Below are 14583 nucleotides of genomic sequence, written 5' to 3' on the forward strand. Positions count from 1 at the left end.
GCCAGTGTAACTGAGCGTAGGGTTTCCATTCTGAACCTGGGTACCCTGAAAAATTTGTTCAGGAACCGGAGATTGAGAATAGGATGGTTAGAACAGTTTGGCTTCTGGACTAGAAAAAGGCTGGAATAATACCCTGTTCCTCTTTGGGACATAGGGACTGGTACTATGACTCCTGCCTGTAGCATGGATTGTACCACCTGTTGAATAGCCAAAGCCTTGTCTGCGTTTTTCGGAAGCCCTGTGCAAAAGAACTGATGGGGAGGGCCTTCTGTGGAAGGAGAGGGTGTACCCCAGAGAGACCACTTCACTCACTCAGGAATCCGTGGTAGTCTGACACCAGTGCTGGGCGAACTGAAGAAGTCGGCCTCCCACCCTGGGGTCATCAGGTTTGGCAGCCGAACATCTGGCACTCCAAGGCTGCTTTTTAGGGCTGGATGATTTCTTGGCGGTGGATGGCCTGGGAAAGGACTGAGTGGTCATAGTTGGCCGAGAGGGAATAAACAGATTTAAGGCATACCTCTACTTTCCGATCTGTAACATCCTTCAGGGATGACATGAAAGGCATAGGAAGCGTTACGCTTCTCACCAAGCACATGACACCACCACCGGTGGAGTCTCCCATTTGGAAAAATGATTCGCAGCTAAAGGGTAAGCAGAGACTAGACGCTTCTGCGGTTGATACCGCTTTCCAGGCGTTATCCAAGCTACTTCCAAGTGATCCACCAATTGGTCAGACAATGGGAATGTAGCCTAGTCACCTTTTCTTCCATGAAATATGCATGCCTAGATTTAGGCGCAGGAGGCTCATCCTCTTCAATTATCAGGGCTGCCTTTACAGCTTGTATTAGCCCTGGAATATATATTTTAGACTTGAACCCTGCCTCCAGAGGAGGTGGCTCAGAGTCAGACTCATCCAGAAGCAGTCCATAATCAGATGACACATCATCATCATCCCATACAGTAGATTGCGACGATAGTAAGACCCTTTTAGCTGGTCTGCTGATAGGTGAGTCATTCTGACGTACCTCAGATGCACCCTGCATTATAGCAGGAACTGTATTAACCCACTGAGGGGCAACACCTGTGAAGGTGTAGGTGGCTGCAGCAGGTTTTGCGCTGCTAAAAGGTGTGGTTGTTGAAAACTGAACTGTGGACACATAGGAGGGCCTGCTAAACGCCCCACAATGGTTGTTGGTGCTTTTGCAAAGCACTCCTATGGCGGTTCCTGCTGAGCCGCAGAAGCCTCAGAAGGACAGAGGCAGTGTAACACCGGAAAAATAACTCCTCAGAGGCTATGGGGCCTATTCATCAACACTAAAATAACGTTTTTAAGGACATTTTTCTTAAATAACGTTATTTTGGTATTCATGAACAGACTAAGCACAGGAGATATCACAGATATCTCCTTGCTAAGTTCCCCTGTGTTAATTTCCACATTCCCCATACATTAGTACATTAGTATGGGGATGTGGAAATTGTGGTATTCATCAAATTCCGAAAATTATGAATTTTCGGAATTTGATGCAGTTACTATTCGCCACTGTGAGGTGGCGAATAGCAGAATCGACTTACCTGTATCCGCGTGTGCAAGTCCCCCGACGAGTCCCTCCGGCGCTCTGCTCCGTCCTCAGGCTCCGGAGGCTGGTATGTCATGTGCGCTCCCCAGCAGAGCACAACAAAGTTTAGAAAAAGAAAAAAAAAAGTTTTTTTTTTTTTTCTTTCTAATCTGTCATGTGGTCTGCTGGGAAACCACATGACAGACCAGCATGACGGAGCCGGAGGCTGCTGCACGGACAGGTAAGTCGGGGGGGGGGGGGGAGAGGGGGGTACACTACCTTAACGCATCTGTAGGCAGTGCTGCGCATGCGCTGGTTTTGCAGATGTAACAGTGCATGCGCAGCACTGTTTCCAGATGCGATAAGGTAGTGTAGGCAGGGAAAAGTATTTATTTCCCGAAAAGCTGTCATCGCAAAAATGACAGCTTTTCGGAATAGATACTTATGGAGAGGTGGAATGATGAATTCCACCTATAATTAGGTAGAACTCCATGCGAGTTCTAAACCTAAGTCCCCTGCCGCTAACACTGCTGTACATTTTTTACAGAGCAGTTTAATCAGGCTAAATTAGTCATATCACTCTCACTGCCAGACATAGTGAAGAGGATCACTTAATAACTGAGTCTGCGTCTCAGACAGTGTCAGAACTGCATCTCAGCTTGCGACTTATGCCACACCCGCACAACACCAGTGCTATGGCTCAGAATAGCAGAATATGTACAAGGATAGCAAAAAAAGAATTACAGTTTTTAGCAAGAAAACAGACAGACAGCGCTAGCATACAGTTGCAAACAAATGCAGAAAACGACAATACCTGCACTTAATGGCACTTCCTTAAGTCAACTACAGAGACTTAGCGTCTAGTAGGACAAAAGTGCTACATACACGGACCACCAACCAGAGGAGAGGTATGTAGGGGGACCTGTACGCCGCACCGCCTGTCGAGAACAACCAGGAGAATGACCTTCGAAGAACTCATGGGAAGGTGGAGCCGGAAACAGGAAGCTGTCACAGATCAAGCCAGACCGCAGTGGAAAGGCACGCTGAGCAGCGGGGAGGAGCCGGCTGTTAAACAAGGAAGGCTGCCTCCCCTGGCCAGCGTTTAACCCCTGGGACGCAGGAGTGTTCCACGACTCCAGTCCCCAGTTCCAGGTGGCTTAGTGTGGACGCAGGACTCAGTGCCTGGCCACACTTGCTGTCATCCCTAGGGTGTCTCCCAACCCTGGAGGAAAAAGACTGTGACTCGGCACGCACCTCCGCAGCGCGTGGTGCTTACCTGCACCCCGTCGAATCCTGCCACAGTCTAGGGATCCTCAGGGGTCCCTGCTAGCCAAGACCCCTGAGGCCTGCCGAGAGGCACGGATCAGTACTGGCGTCTCAGCACCAGCGGGCTGATGATGTGGCAGTGCGAACTTCCACTGGACTGTTCGCGCTGACCGCACTTATAAAAAAACTTCAAATTTTCAGGGGCTGTTATAAACAGCCCCACTGCGATACAGTGACCCGACTCCGGCTGGGCACCAAACGAAAACTGTGGAGCCTCCGGCCTGGGGGTGGGGTATAGTGGGAGGCCCCGTTGCATCCTGGGAGAAAAATTGAACTGCGTGGTGCCCGGATGTCTTTGCCATCACCTATACCCCCAAGGTTTCATGTGGACCTTCTATGGACCCTGAAGTAGAAATATATTTTTTGAAAAATGCAATTACTCAATTGTTATTCTTACAACTAGGTTGTGACTAATACTGGTCATACACGCTACAATTTTCGGGGCGATCCGCCTGATATCGGCGGATCGCCCCGATAATTGTAGCGTGTGGGGGGGCGACCGAGGGTTAAATATTGCTCGGTCGGGCATGCCGGATTGTCCAGCATGCCCGTCCGATGCGATATTTCCCGTTAAACTGTCGGCCGCATCGGGCAGTGAATGCCCAGCTGCGGCCGACAGACAGACATTTCCAGGGAAATGTCTCCTCCCCCGGGGGCGGAGCGCAGATATCTGCCGAATACACTGTGAGAGAAATCTCACAGTGTATGCCGGCGACATCTGCGGCTGGCAGCTGTCCAGATAAAATGTCTGTCGGCCTGACAGGCATTTTATCTGGCCGTGTATGCCCAGCATTAGATATATACAGAATAAAGTCAGAGCCATGGGCGTAAAAACAACTAAGTATTGCCTTAGCAGATGATTTAAATATTGTCAAATCTGGAAAGCACAATATTTATAAAATACTGGTGTACAGTTTATTAATTGTCAGTTTATGTAGATATATATTGTTACAAATGCTATACTGTAATGCTTCATACACACGGTCAGATTTTGTTTCAGATATGAACGATAACAATTGTAAAAATGATGGGCGTTCCCGCATGTCAGATAACGATCTCTGAAATCTGATTTGTTTGCAGTCAGATTTTAACTTTTTCATTAATTTTAATACTGTCAGAAATCGTTCAATCGTTCACCGTTGATGAAATCGTTCAATCGTTCATCTGACAAATCTGACCGTGTGTATGCACCATAAGTCTCAGTACTTGCATCCCTTCATTAAAGACATTGAGGGTGATTTAGAGGTGGACTCTGGGAAAACAGTTTCCCTCTGTGTATGCGTCCAGGCCACACTGCACAAAACAGAAAAACTTTTGCTATCGGCGCTAACAATAATATACTGCAAATTTATGTATGTGCAGCAAATAAAACAAAGGGGATTTTGTCATGATTTGATCAAAGCACTTAAGCCTGCAGCCCAGCATCAAGGGACCCCATTTTTCTGCAGGTCCCTAACACTAGCATATATGCCTAGCACATCATTACATTGCAGTCAAATGTACTCACCTCCTAGATACAGAGGGACACATCTATACAGGGCTGGCTGTTAGCCACACCCAACTAGGCTTTTTATAGCCTTAATTGAAAGCTGCCATGATAGCACAAGGCAAAATTTTGAAACAAAACAGAAAAGTTTTTGCAGTATATTATTGTTAGCGCCGATAGCAAAAGTTTTTCTGTTTTGTATACATATATGGCATTAATATTGCCATGCTGCTGGTACCATGTATGATATGGGTAAAACTGAGCGCGGGCATATTTCTTTTCTGTTTTGTTTCAATAGGACGCCCATCAGCTGCATCATTACCATAAAGATGCAGTAGTGGCTGCGCCAAAGGACGCCAATGCGTCCACCTCTGAAGCACCCCCCACTGAGCCATAGTCAGGTCAGACAAACAAGTGATAACACAACTGTACATATGGCAAAGTATTAAACTTGAGTTACAATAGCTGAATAAAAATGAGAATATATTTAGTATTACCTCTGTTGTATTGGGCGCTCTCTTTCTTTATTAGTACATGTTAAAGAAAGGTACGGCTTAATGGGAAAAACACTTATCTCAAGAGATCTCTTCAACACATTAAAGTATTGTTTGGTTTCCTATGTATATATTAGACAAAAATAGTTGCTAATCTTTGCGAACATCTCACAGCTACTGTACAGCCAACACGAGTGTCTCAGATCATTCTATTACTAAGTATGGTACATCTCAGAAAAGATGTATCTTTATTCACTAACTCACAGCTATGTAATGCTTTGAAAAAAATCAGTTTAATATTATAACGCTAGCTTGAAACGAATCACCATATGAAATAATGTGTTTTGAAAAATTGTTACAACTTTCAATCCAGGGGAAAACTTGTGCTCCAACTAGGAGATATGAGAACTGTCCTGAGAGGGTAAAACATAAAGGGAATGATTCAGAGTTGCACTAAAGACCTCCGCATATCCAGCCGCATTGCATGGTGGGAAATAAATGCAGATCTTGTCTGTATGCAGCATCTATGTGCATGCACCATCCCTATCTATCCACTTGTGAAAGCAGCTATCATCACTCAGCTCACATTTGCACTAGCCCTATTTTGGGTAAAGTCAGATGGATCTCTGTGTACTTCTGAATAACCCACGATTCTAAGGGAGTCCTAAGTATACAAGTTGTACCAAACACCTGACAATGCAGTCCATTGGATGGCTGCTGCAACTTAGCCAGTCACTTTTATCAGCAATTGTTCACATGACCCACAGTTCTAGCTGGGAGTGAGGAGCTTACTGACAAAATGTAATTTTGATCTAGAGTTGTTCCTCAACATTACAGAACGTCAGTTTAAAAAAAAAAAAACAACCTGTCACACAACCAATTTACTGTACACTGTTTCAGACTTCACATTTTGTTTATTCCCAAATTAATTTCAATGGGTCTATTTGATTGGATTTTACACTACAGGTTGAGTCTCACATATCCAAAATGCTTTGGGCCAGAAGTATTTTGGAATATTTGCATATCATAATGAGATCTTGGGAATGGGACCCAAGTCTAAACACAGAATTAATGTATGTTTCATATACACCTAATACACACAGCCTGCAGGTCATTTTATAAATAAAATAATAAATAATTTTGTGCATCAAACAAAGTACATACATGAAATTACTTTATGTTTCATATACACCTTATACACACACAGCATATAGGGAATTGTATACAATATTTTTAAAAATGTTCTGCCTTAAACAAAGGTTGTACACACTGAACCATCAGACAGCAAAAAGGTGTCACTATCTAAGTCACGGTAAATGAAAAAAAAAAAGAAAATCGGTATTTCGGAATATTTGTATATGGGAGACTCAACCTGTACCTACTTTATTTTAAAATATAACATTTACCCAGATACCACATTATAGTAATATTAGTAAAAAAAAATTATTTTACTTTCATTGTATATTACTAGAAGCATTCAGAATCAGGGGCAGATTGGGCCACCGGGAAAGTTTCCGCTGGGCTGATTTACACAGACTGACCAGCCGGCGGCTCTAACAGCTGCTACTGCGATCGGAGCTCAGCGCCGAAAGTGCAGCAGTCCTGAATAAGCGGAGCATGTGAGCGACACCTTACGGCTCCACCTCCAGCAGCCACCAGTCCAGCGCAGGATCCAGGAAGGGGAGAAGGGGCATATATATAAAATCACAACCCACAAGTTGTGCAAGTTGTGTCGTAATAGTTATTTAGGTGATACCTAGGATGTGATGTGATTATAATATTATGATTACATCACATCCCAGGCATCACCTGAATAACTATCACAACTTGTGGGATGGGATGTGAAATATACAATATATATATATATATATATATATATATATATATATATTTATTTAAGGTGTCCTATGTGTTTGGGTTACTTCAATATGATGTACACTGACATTTATGTAGGTTGCACATGTAGTTAGTAATTAGATCTATACACACACATTTTCTATAACTAACCTAATCACCTCTAAATAACTATCTATTTCATATCATCTACCTATCTCTATCAAACAAATAGTGCGCTAATGTCAAAATGGAACAGGTCCCAGAATTGATTGCTTTAAGTGTGAACAACTCTCGCCTTCAGTTGAAACCACCATATCAGTCCTAGCATGGATCAAAGAATCAAAGAATTTTGTGGCTGGCGTCTTTCCCAGTAATTTACCTGAATCCAATCGCCTCACAGGAACGTCACTGCTCCAAACGTGGCTTGGCGTTGTGACGTTGCTGTGATTATCCTGTGACGTGTTTGCCCGGAGAAGCCTGGTGTATTGCTGGTGGTACCTCTGGTTGCCTATCCCTGACCCCTAACCCTCCCACTAACACACCTTTCCAGCAGCCTAAACCTAACCCACCCCCCTCCATAGCCTAACCCTAACCTCTCCCCACAGTCTAACCCTAACCCTCTCCCCCGCAGCCTAAAGCTGGGTACACATTAGACTATGTGTACCCAGCACGATCTCGTGAGCAATCGGACCCGGCAGGGGTGCCGGCATCGGTAAGTACATACACACTTGCCGATGCTGGCAGCGACAGAGCAATGGCGGGGGGTAGCGGGGGCCATGCTGCATTCGGCAGCATGGCATCGCTAGCGACATCCTCAGATCTTTCTGCATGTACAAAAGATTTGAGGATGCGACGGGCAATCGGCAGGAGCGCGCATCAGCATCGTGCATACACACTGGACAGCATGAATGATTTGTTGTTCCGATGCGTCGGAGTCGGCCAAATCGCTCAAGATATCGTCTAGTGTGTACCCAGCTTAACCCCAACCACCCCCCCTACAGCCTAACCCTAGCCCTCCCCCCGCAGCCTAACCCTAACCCTCCCCCTAGTGCCTAACCCTAACCTTAAACCTAACCCCTAAACCTAACACTTACCGTCTGCATTGTGGTGCTGGTATTATAAGCCCCGGCATCCTGACCCCCGGGATGTCAACTACATCCCCTCTGTATGAATCTACTATACTAGTTGGTACTTCTTGTGCTTTGATATTAGAATATATAATAGTTGCGTCGAACTCAGAGTCAGGCCGTATGAGGAGGAATCCCGCCCCCCCTCGATAGTACCCGCCCCCTCATCAGACCACACCCAAAATAGGGCTGCTTCCAGAAATTTCCTGGGCTGGTTTTCCAACCCAATCCGCCCCTGTTCAGAATAGTACTGTAATTCATGTTTTAATAGAAATTGTACAGTATACATAGATATATACGCTCAGCAGTTTGCATTTTATTGTGTGCAAATGCTATTTTGACTGAAAATCCATCAGGTATAGACACTTTTAAACACTGCCTGCTATGGGAGCCCCACAATGTCTGATACTCCTGTCCACAGGACAGGCATTGTGTTAATCCCAGAATAGGAAGCTAAAAAAAAAAAAAAGAAAATAAACTTAAAATTGAGTTTTAACAAATTTGTTTTGAGGATTTACTTTAAGCGCATATTATATTGAATTATTTTAATGTTTCTTGGGGAGTACCTATAGGTCTAAAATGCTTTCCAGGTTAGGATAAATAAATAAAAATAGAATTCACTTATTCTACAGCAAAGACTGTCTAAGAATTCCAGCTCTATAAATCATATTTAATCTATAATTGAATTATACACAAGGGGAACTTAGAAGTAATTTGCTTCAGAGAAAGCCACTAGGGGGCTCAAGAACTGTACAATTGTGAACCAAAATTATTTTCTTCCTCATATCTACACAATACTTCAGTGTGAACATGTCCTCTGTAACTTCTCATATAAAACGTTGCTAAGCAAACAGTAACAACATCTTCAACATCATGCATGACTGATTTGTTTATCATATACACCAATGCACATTCAGGGATAGCAGCTTACATACAGGCACGAGAGAACTAATTCCCTCAGCTTCTAAAACTTGCAAAGGATACATATAATGTAAGAAGACGGGGGGTGGTCCCAGCTTTCAGGGTCAACGACAAGAACTTTTCCAATCTCGATTTCAGCTCAGGAGCCCATGAATCCTGACAATAAAACACAATGTATACATTTTGAAACAGACATTTTTTAAGCACAGAACACATGATGTTGCAATGGGAATTATAAGGGATCAGATGGATAATCTCAAAGTGTGACAAGCAATAGAATGTTCTAAACATGGACTCACAAACTCCCATTTACCCTGACACAAAGGTCGGCCTCAAGTTAAGAATTCTCAGTGACCTCACAGACAGAGAGGATGGTATTTGAAGATTCAATATACCGAAATGCTGTAAGAGGGGTTTTTCGCTAATGTCACTGTCATCGGTTCCACTGACAGTTTTGTTTCCTGATTATAGGGCAATATGACATAAATCCACTTTCTGGAGTTTTTTCTCCTGATTATAGGGACATTTGATTCTGATGAAGACATAATTCAATTTCCTTGGAAATCAGGGAAAATGACGTATTTAGCTTTTGTTAGCTTTAATGGTAGATATGTACAGTAGTAGTACCACAACATTTTAAGTTCAAATTTTGACAGGGAATTTATAGAGAAATATGACCGGGAAACACAGGTAGAAACCAGGAATACTGGAAATCTGAAAGTAGAAACAATGGTCACTGTGGCTGTTCTTACACTTTCGGCAATGGTACGTGATTACATTGCCAATTTGATGAGGGTTAGGGAAAACGCACAAAGGGCCTGATTCAAAGATGTACATTCATCCAAAGATAAACGTACATCTCTGATGTTTCCGGGTCCGCACCTGCGTAGAACCCATTCTGTACATGTGCAGAACGGGTCCTGCGATTATGCTTGCAGACCCCCCCAAGCTGCAGCATGATTGACATGCTGCGGCGATTGGGGGACGGAGCAGAGGCATGTTGCCCCTGTTTTTTGTGAGGGACGAGGCCAGTGTCTGCATCGACAAACACAGATTCCTGGCCTCTGAAGTGGCCAGCACCCAGTCAGGCTACAGGAAGCTTCAGCTCCCACAGCCTGACTAAAGGAGCAACCATTGCAACAATTGGTCGCAATAGTGCTCGCAAATGCAGCAAGCAGGTGTCTGACACCTCCTTCTGCATTTGTATTATGATGAAAAGATTTGCACAGCTGCTTGTCTGCGGCTCTGCAATTCCATCCATCAATAAATCAGGTTGTTACAATGTAGTGCATTATTAAGAGATTGCCAATGATTCCACATCAACAATGTCACTACATCACAATGGCTCTGGCTTCTACAATAGGAGGATAGTTTTTGAATAAAAACAAAACCCATTTGTACATGAAAGTGAACATGTTAAAAACATTAACATAACATTAAAATCTACTGTATTAAATATGTGTAGACAAGACTCGAACACCAATAATAGCTCATTTACCATAGTAGTTTACAACCAACCTCCAACAACAACAGAAGAAGAACCCGCCAGGCTATGGCCCGTATTCAATATGTTTCGCACCCGTGATACTTTTTCGCCTCCCGGACTTCTCGCCTACATCACCTGTTTTGCAGGCAGAACAGTATTGCGCGCGTCCCCGCGTATCCCCGCAAAGGACGCGAAAAAAGGAACCAGCGAAACTTAAACAAGCGGAAAGTTCTGTCAGTTTTGGGGAAATCAGCCTGACACCCCCCAAAAGATGCACTGACATGTGGGAATCACTATGGGTACCCCGAATAGCCCTGCTGAAGGTATTTGGCCACTGTAAATGGTCTCAAAAGGTGCTATATAGCGTTTTTGCAGAAGTGGTGAAGAATACCATTTAGCAGTGTTTTTGGAAGAAAATAACTAGACCCAGCAAATTTGGGGTACTTGAAAATGGGGGTAGCATATTCAAAAGTTGCTAAAGTGTATTTTTAAAAACTGTGAAAAATCCACCTGCCGCAAGCACCTGCAAAGTAAAAAAAACACGTGGGGCATACTTGGAGTGCTACTTATGTACATGTGATTTCTCAGTTTTTTTTATTAAATTTGAAAAATCGCAAAAAAACTTTTTACACGTTGTCATTATGGGGTATTGTGTGTAAAATTTTGAGGACAAAAATGAATTTATTCCATTTTGGAATAAGGCTGTAACATAACAAAATGTGGAAAAAGTGAAGTGCTGTGAATACTTTCCGGATGCACTGTATATATCATGGAATGCGTTTGATGCAATTAGAATTAGTGTTTCTTCTATGAATGACAAAGTTTCATTTTTAATCAAGTATATTTATTTAAAAAAAATTTACATGTACATTAAACAAACTAATATTAAAAAGCAAATGTTTAACACAAAAAAAAGAAAGTGATGGCAATATCATAAAAATGCACAAAGTCACGCGGATAACAACATAATATCACAACAGCAAAGTATGACATAGTGCCAAAGGGGGGTTGGCTATAGATGACAACTCGCCTTCAGTAACATAGAAAAGTGTATAAAGCAGCGAAGTGGCAGGTACATACACAGGAGAACAAAATAAGAATTAGGAACTGGAGGACTCCAAGTCAAGAGCATATCTCATAGAACACCAAAGAGACCAGATTGTCAATTACAAGGGGCTCCCGCATTAAAGTATTTTTGCCCTTTCTGAAGCTTCTTCACGAGGAAATAAAGAAGAGGTCAATTCCGCTTGAGAGTATTTAACCCGAGACGCATAGACATCAACAAAATAATCATAAAATACCCCAGCTATAGATTGAGTAGTAGTATATGTAGTAGCATCCGCACCGATCAGCCTGTGCACAGTAGGGAGAGTACTAGTTCTATCAGCCTGTATATAATGATCATGGGCCAAAAAGAGAACCCATCACCTGGATTTATCTAACAGAAAATTAGTCCAGTCTCTATGAACTATGGACCTGATTAAGACCCGCTCGCTAGGCTGCGTTCGCACGTAGCCTGCTGAGGTTTGAAATGTGCGGATGCGTATAAGTCGCAGTGCGCGTGCTAGTCCATGCAATCGGGAAGCGTTCGCTTGTTGTGCTTAGCCACCTCGCTAGAATGAGTGACAGGACAAGCCGTTTATGGGTGGTGACAGGGGATGGTCGATGGAAACGGGGGTGTGGTGGTGCGAACGCAGGCGTGTCTGAGCTTCTTTGGCTGCGTGCGAAAGCATCTAGCGAGCGGGTCTGAATCAGGCCCTATAAGCCATTCAATTCGATCAACGGACTGTCCACTCAAAAGATATTTTTTAATTCAGGTCCTGGCTTCTCTGCTCCAACTCCGAAAGATATTAATCTGTGCCATCCGAAAAATTAAGGTGCTCCGGAGAAAAGCCTTAAAAGCATCCCAAAGCACCGGAAAACTAACAACAACAGAATTGTCAGTGAAGAAACCCTCCCAGGCAGCAAGTAATTCAGAAGCCTCTCCCATCTGTGCCAGCTAAGAGGGATTAAACCTCCAAAAGAAAGCACCTGTCACGACCATGTCTAGTTTTCACCTTTTGCCTGTTGACTTACCACTGCCACCTGTCTCCATGGATCATTGGGGTAAATGTATTATAGCGGCACTTAACGTGCCGCTATAACGCTTCCCGCTTCGCCTCTTTACCGAGGCGAAGCAGGAAGCCCTACCGATGAGATGTATAAACATCTCATCGGCCGGAGAGGGGGAGCGTTAACTCCCCCCTCCGGCACTACCCGCTAGAGACAGCAGCGGATCAGCCTAGTGCTGATGCGCTGTCTCTCTCTCCCGGCCGGTTCCACTGAGCATGCGCGGGATCTCGCAAGTATCGTGAGATCCCCGCGTGGAGCCCTGGAGCCGGCAGCTGCCGCAGCAGGGACAGCGCTGTCCCTGCTGTGGGGATAGGCTAACGCTAGGCTGTAGCTGTCGATAACGACAGCTACAGCCGGCCGAACGGTCATGCGTTATGACCGTTCGTACATGGCCCTGCTGTCGGCGCTGCTATCTTATAGATAGCAGCGCCGGTAATGACAGGGGCGCACAGCGCCCGTCATTTACCGCCCAGACCCCCGATCATACATCGGGGAGAAGCGGTATCAGCGCACATAACGTGCGATGATCCCGTTTCTGGGCTTCGTACATCTCCCCCTGTGTGTGTAATTTGCCTGGAGGATCTGTTCTGATCATGCTGCTGCAGCACTTCTCTATGCATTCCTTCCACAGTGATTATTTCACCTGGGTCCTCTCCTGTCTGTGAACACTGCTAGCCCTGATTGGAATCACAGGTATAGCTCTGACTCAGTGCTGCAGAGATGAATACTCCCTCTGCATGTTGTGCCTTCCACCACTCAGAATGCTACTGCCAGACCACCTGTCCATATCAGGGGCGTAAATTCATCCCAGACACCCGGAGGAAAGTTATAATTTGGTGCCCCCCATCACAGCCGCTGACAATTTAATGTAGCAATTCGCATGCAGACAGGCTATAGATAGACAAAGACGGCAGCTGATGGTCTGACATGGAGCTCTCCACTAGTGTATGGTGGCTTCTCAGGTGCCAGGAAGGAGTGCCATGTATTGGGCAGCCGTGACGGTACACTCCAGGTACATAGTTACAGCCCTAAGTGTAGTGAATATGTTGTGGACAATGGATGAGGTGGAAAATAGAATTAACCCTGGCGCTTCAGTATGAGGATTGTAAAAAAAGAATCAGTAACCGTATATAAAAATGTATATGAAATTTATTACACAATTAGATAAAACAGCTACTACTAGTAGACAACATATAAAGACAAACCACATAAAACAAAAATTATGAGTTGCAGCCCTCAGTGGGTCGGTAATGAGGAAGTGCACTTATAGCGCTAAGTTCTTGGTCTCTCAGATAGTGTGTAACACCCTATGTCTTATTATAAAAGAAAGTCAATAAAAGCGGTACCTTAATTAGGGGCTAAACAGCCCAATGCCTTGTATGTCAGGGGTGTCTGTAGAGGTAGAAGTCGTTTGGCAAACTTGTAAGGGTGGAGAACGTGTGAACCACGTCTCCAGATGTCCCCCACCTCACTTGATCTACGCGTTTCGCCTCACACCTCGGGCTTCGTCAGGATGGTGAGAACGTCCCTCTGTTCCTCCTTAAGTACCCACTGACTGTGGGTCCTCCCCCTCACTTCCGCCGGTTTGCCGTGCGGTAGCTTCCGGTGACGTCACTTCCGCCCAGGTCCTTCAGTATATGTCACGTCCGCCCGGCGGCGGAGTGTCACTTCCGGTTTGCGGACGATGCCAGTTCACAAGCGTCACTTCCGTTTTTCTATAAGGTTTCACTGCCGGATATCATCTGCTACAAGCGCTGTCTGTGCGTGTAACATAGGGGTCACTTCCGCCCGGTACCCTCCAGAGTTCATGTGAATGGATGAGGTGCCCCTTCAGAGCTGGAGCCTGGCGGCAGGCGCCTCCATTGTCTCCCATAGTTCTGCCCCTGGTCCGTATCCTCCAATTGCTGCCAGACCCAGTGCCAGATTAAGGCCCACATGGGCCTGGAGCTGAAATTTATGAAGGGCCTATTGTGTGTTGCTGTAGGTAGTGTGGCAAGCACTACGGCGGTGTGACGTGATGTGGGGGCGTGACCAGTCTTATGTGGGTGTGGCCTGTGCCACGGGTGAGGCTATCTCCATGAAGGGCATTGCTAGCTCCTACCTTCAACCACTCTATAATGGAGCTATAACAAAATAAAAGGTTTTTTTTTTTTGGGGGGGGGGGGGTCGTGAAAGGGTGAGAACTGTATTGTCTGCCTTTCCTTGACTGGTAGAATAGTTTAAAGTGGTAAAAAAGAAT

At 44.7% G+C, this 14583-nt stretch overlaps 1 protein-coding gene across 6 annotated transcripts in view; it reads right to left on the bottom strand.

The window, feature by feature from the left end:
• Window positions 1-14583, bottom strand: part of ARMC9 (armadillo repeat containing 9) — a 185628-nt gene that overhangs the window by 117213 nt on the left and 53832 nt on the right. For all 6 annotated transcript variants that reach the window (XM_088460934.1, XM_088460937.1, XM_088460935.1 and 3 more), the window contains exon 6: window positions 8810-8902. In XM_088460934.1, the coding sequence (XP_088317060.1) occupies window positions 8810-8902 (93 nt within the window). The remainder of the gene's footprint in view (window positions 1-8809; window positions 8903-14583) is intronic.

The sequence above is a fragment of the Taudactylus pleione genome, unplaced genomic scaffold, assembly GCF_031769625.1.
Source record: "Taudactylus pleione unplaced genomic scaffold, aTauple2 ptg000995l, whole genome shotgun sequence".
NCBI lineage: Eukaryota > Metazoa > Chordata > Amphibia > Anura > Myobatrachidae > Taudactylus > Taudactylus pleione.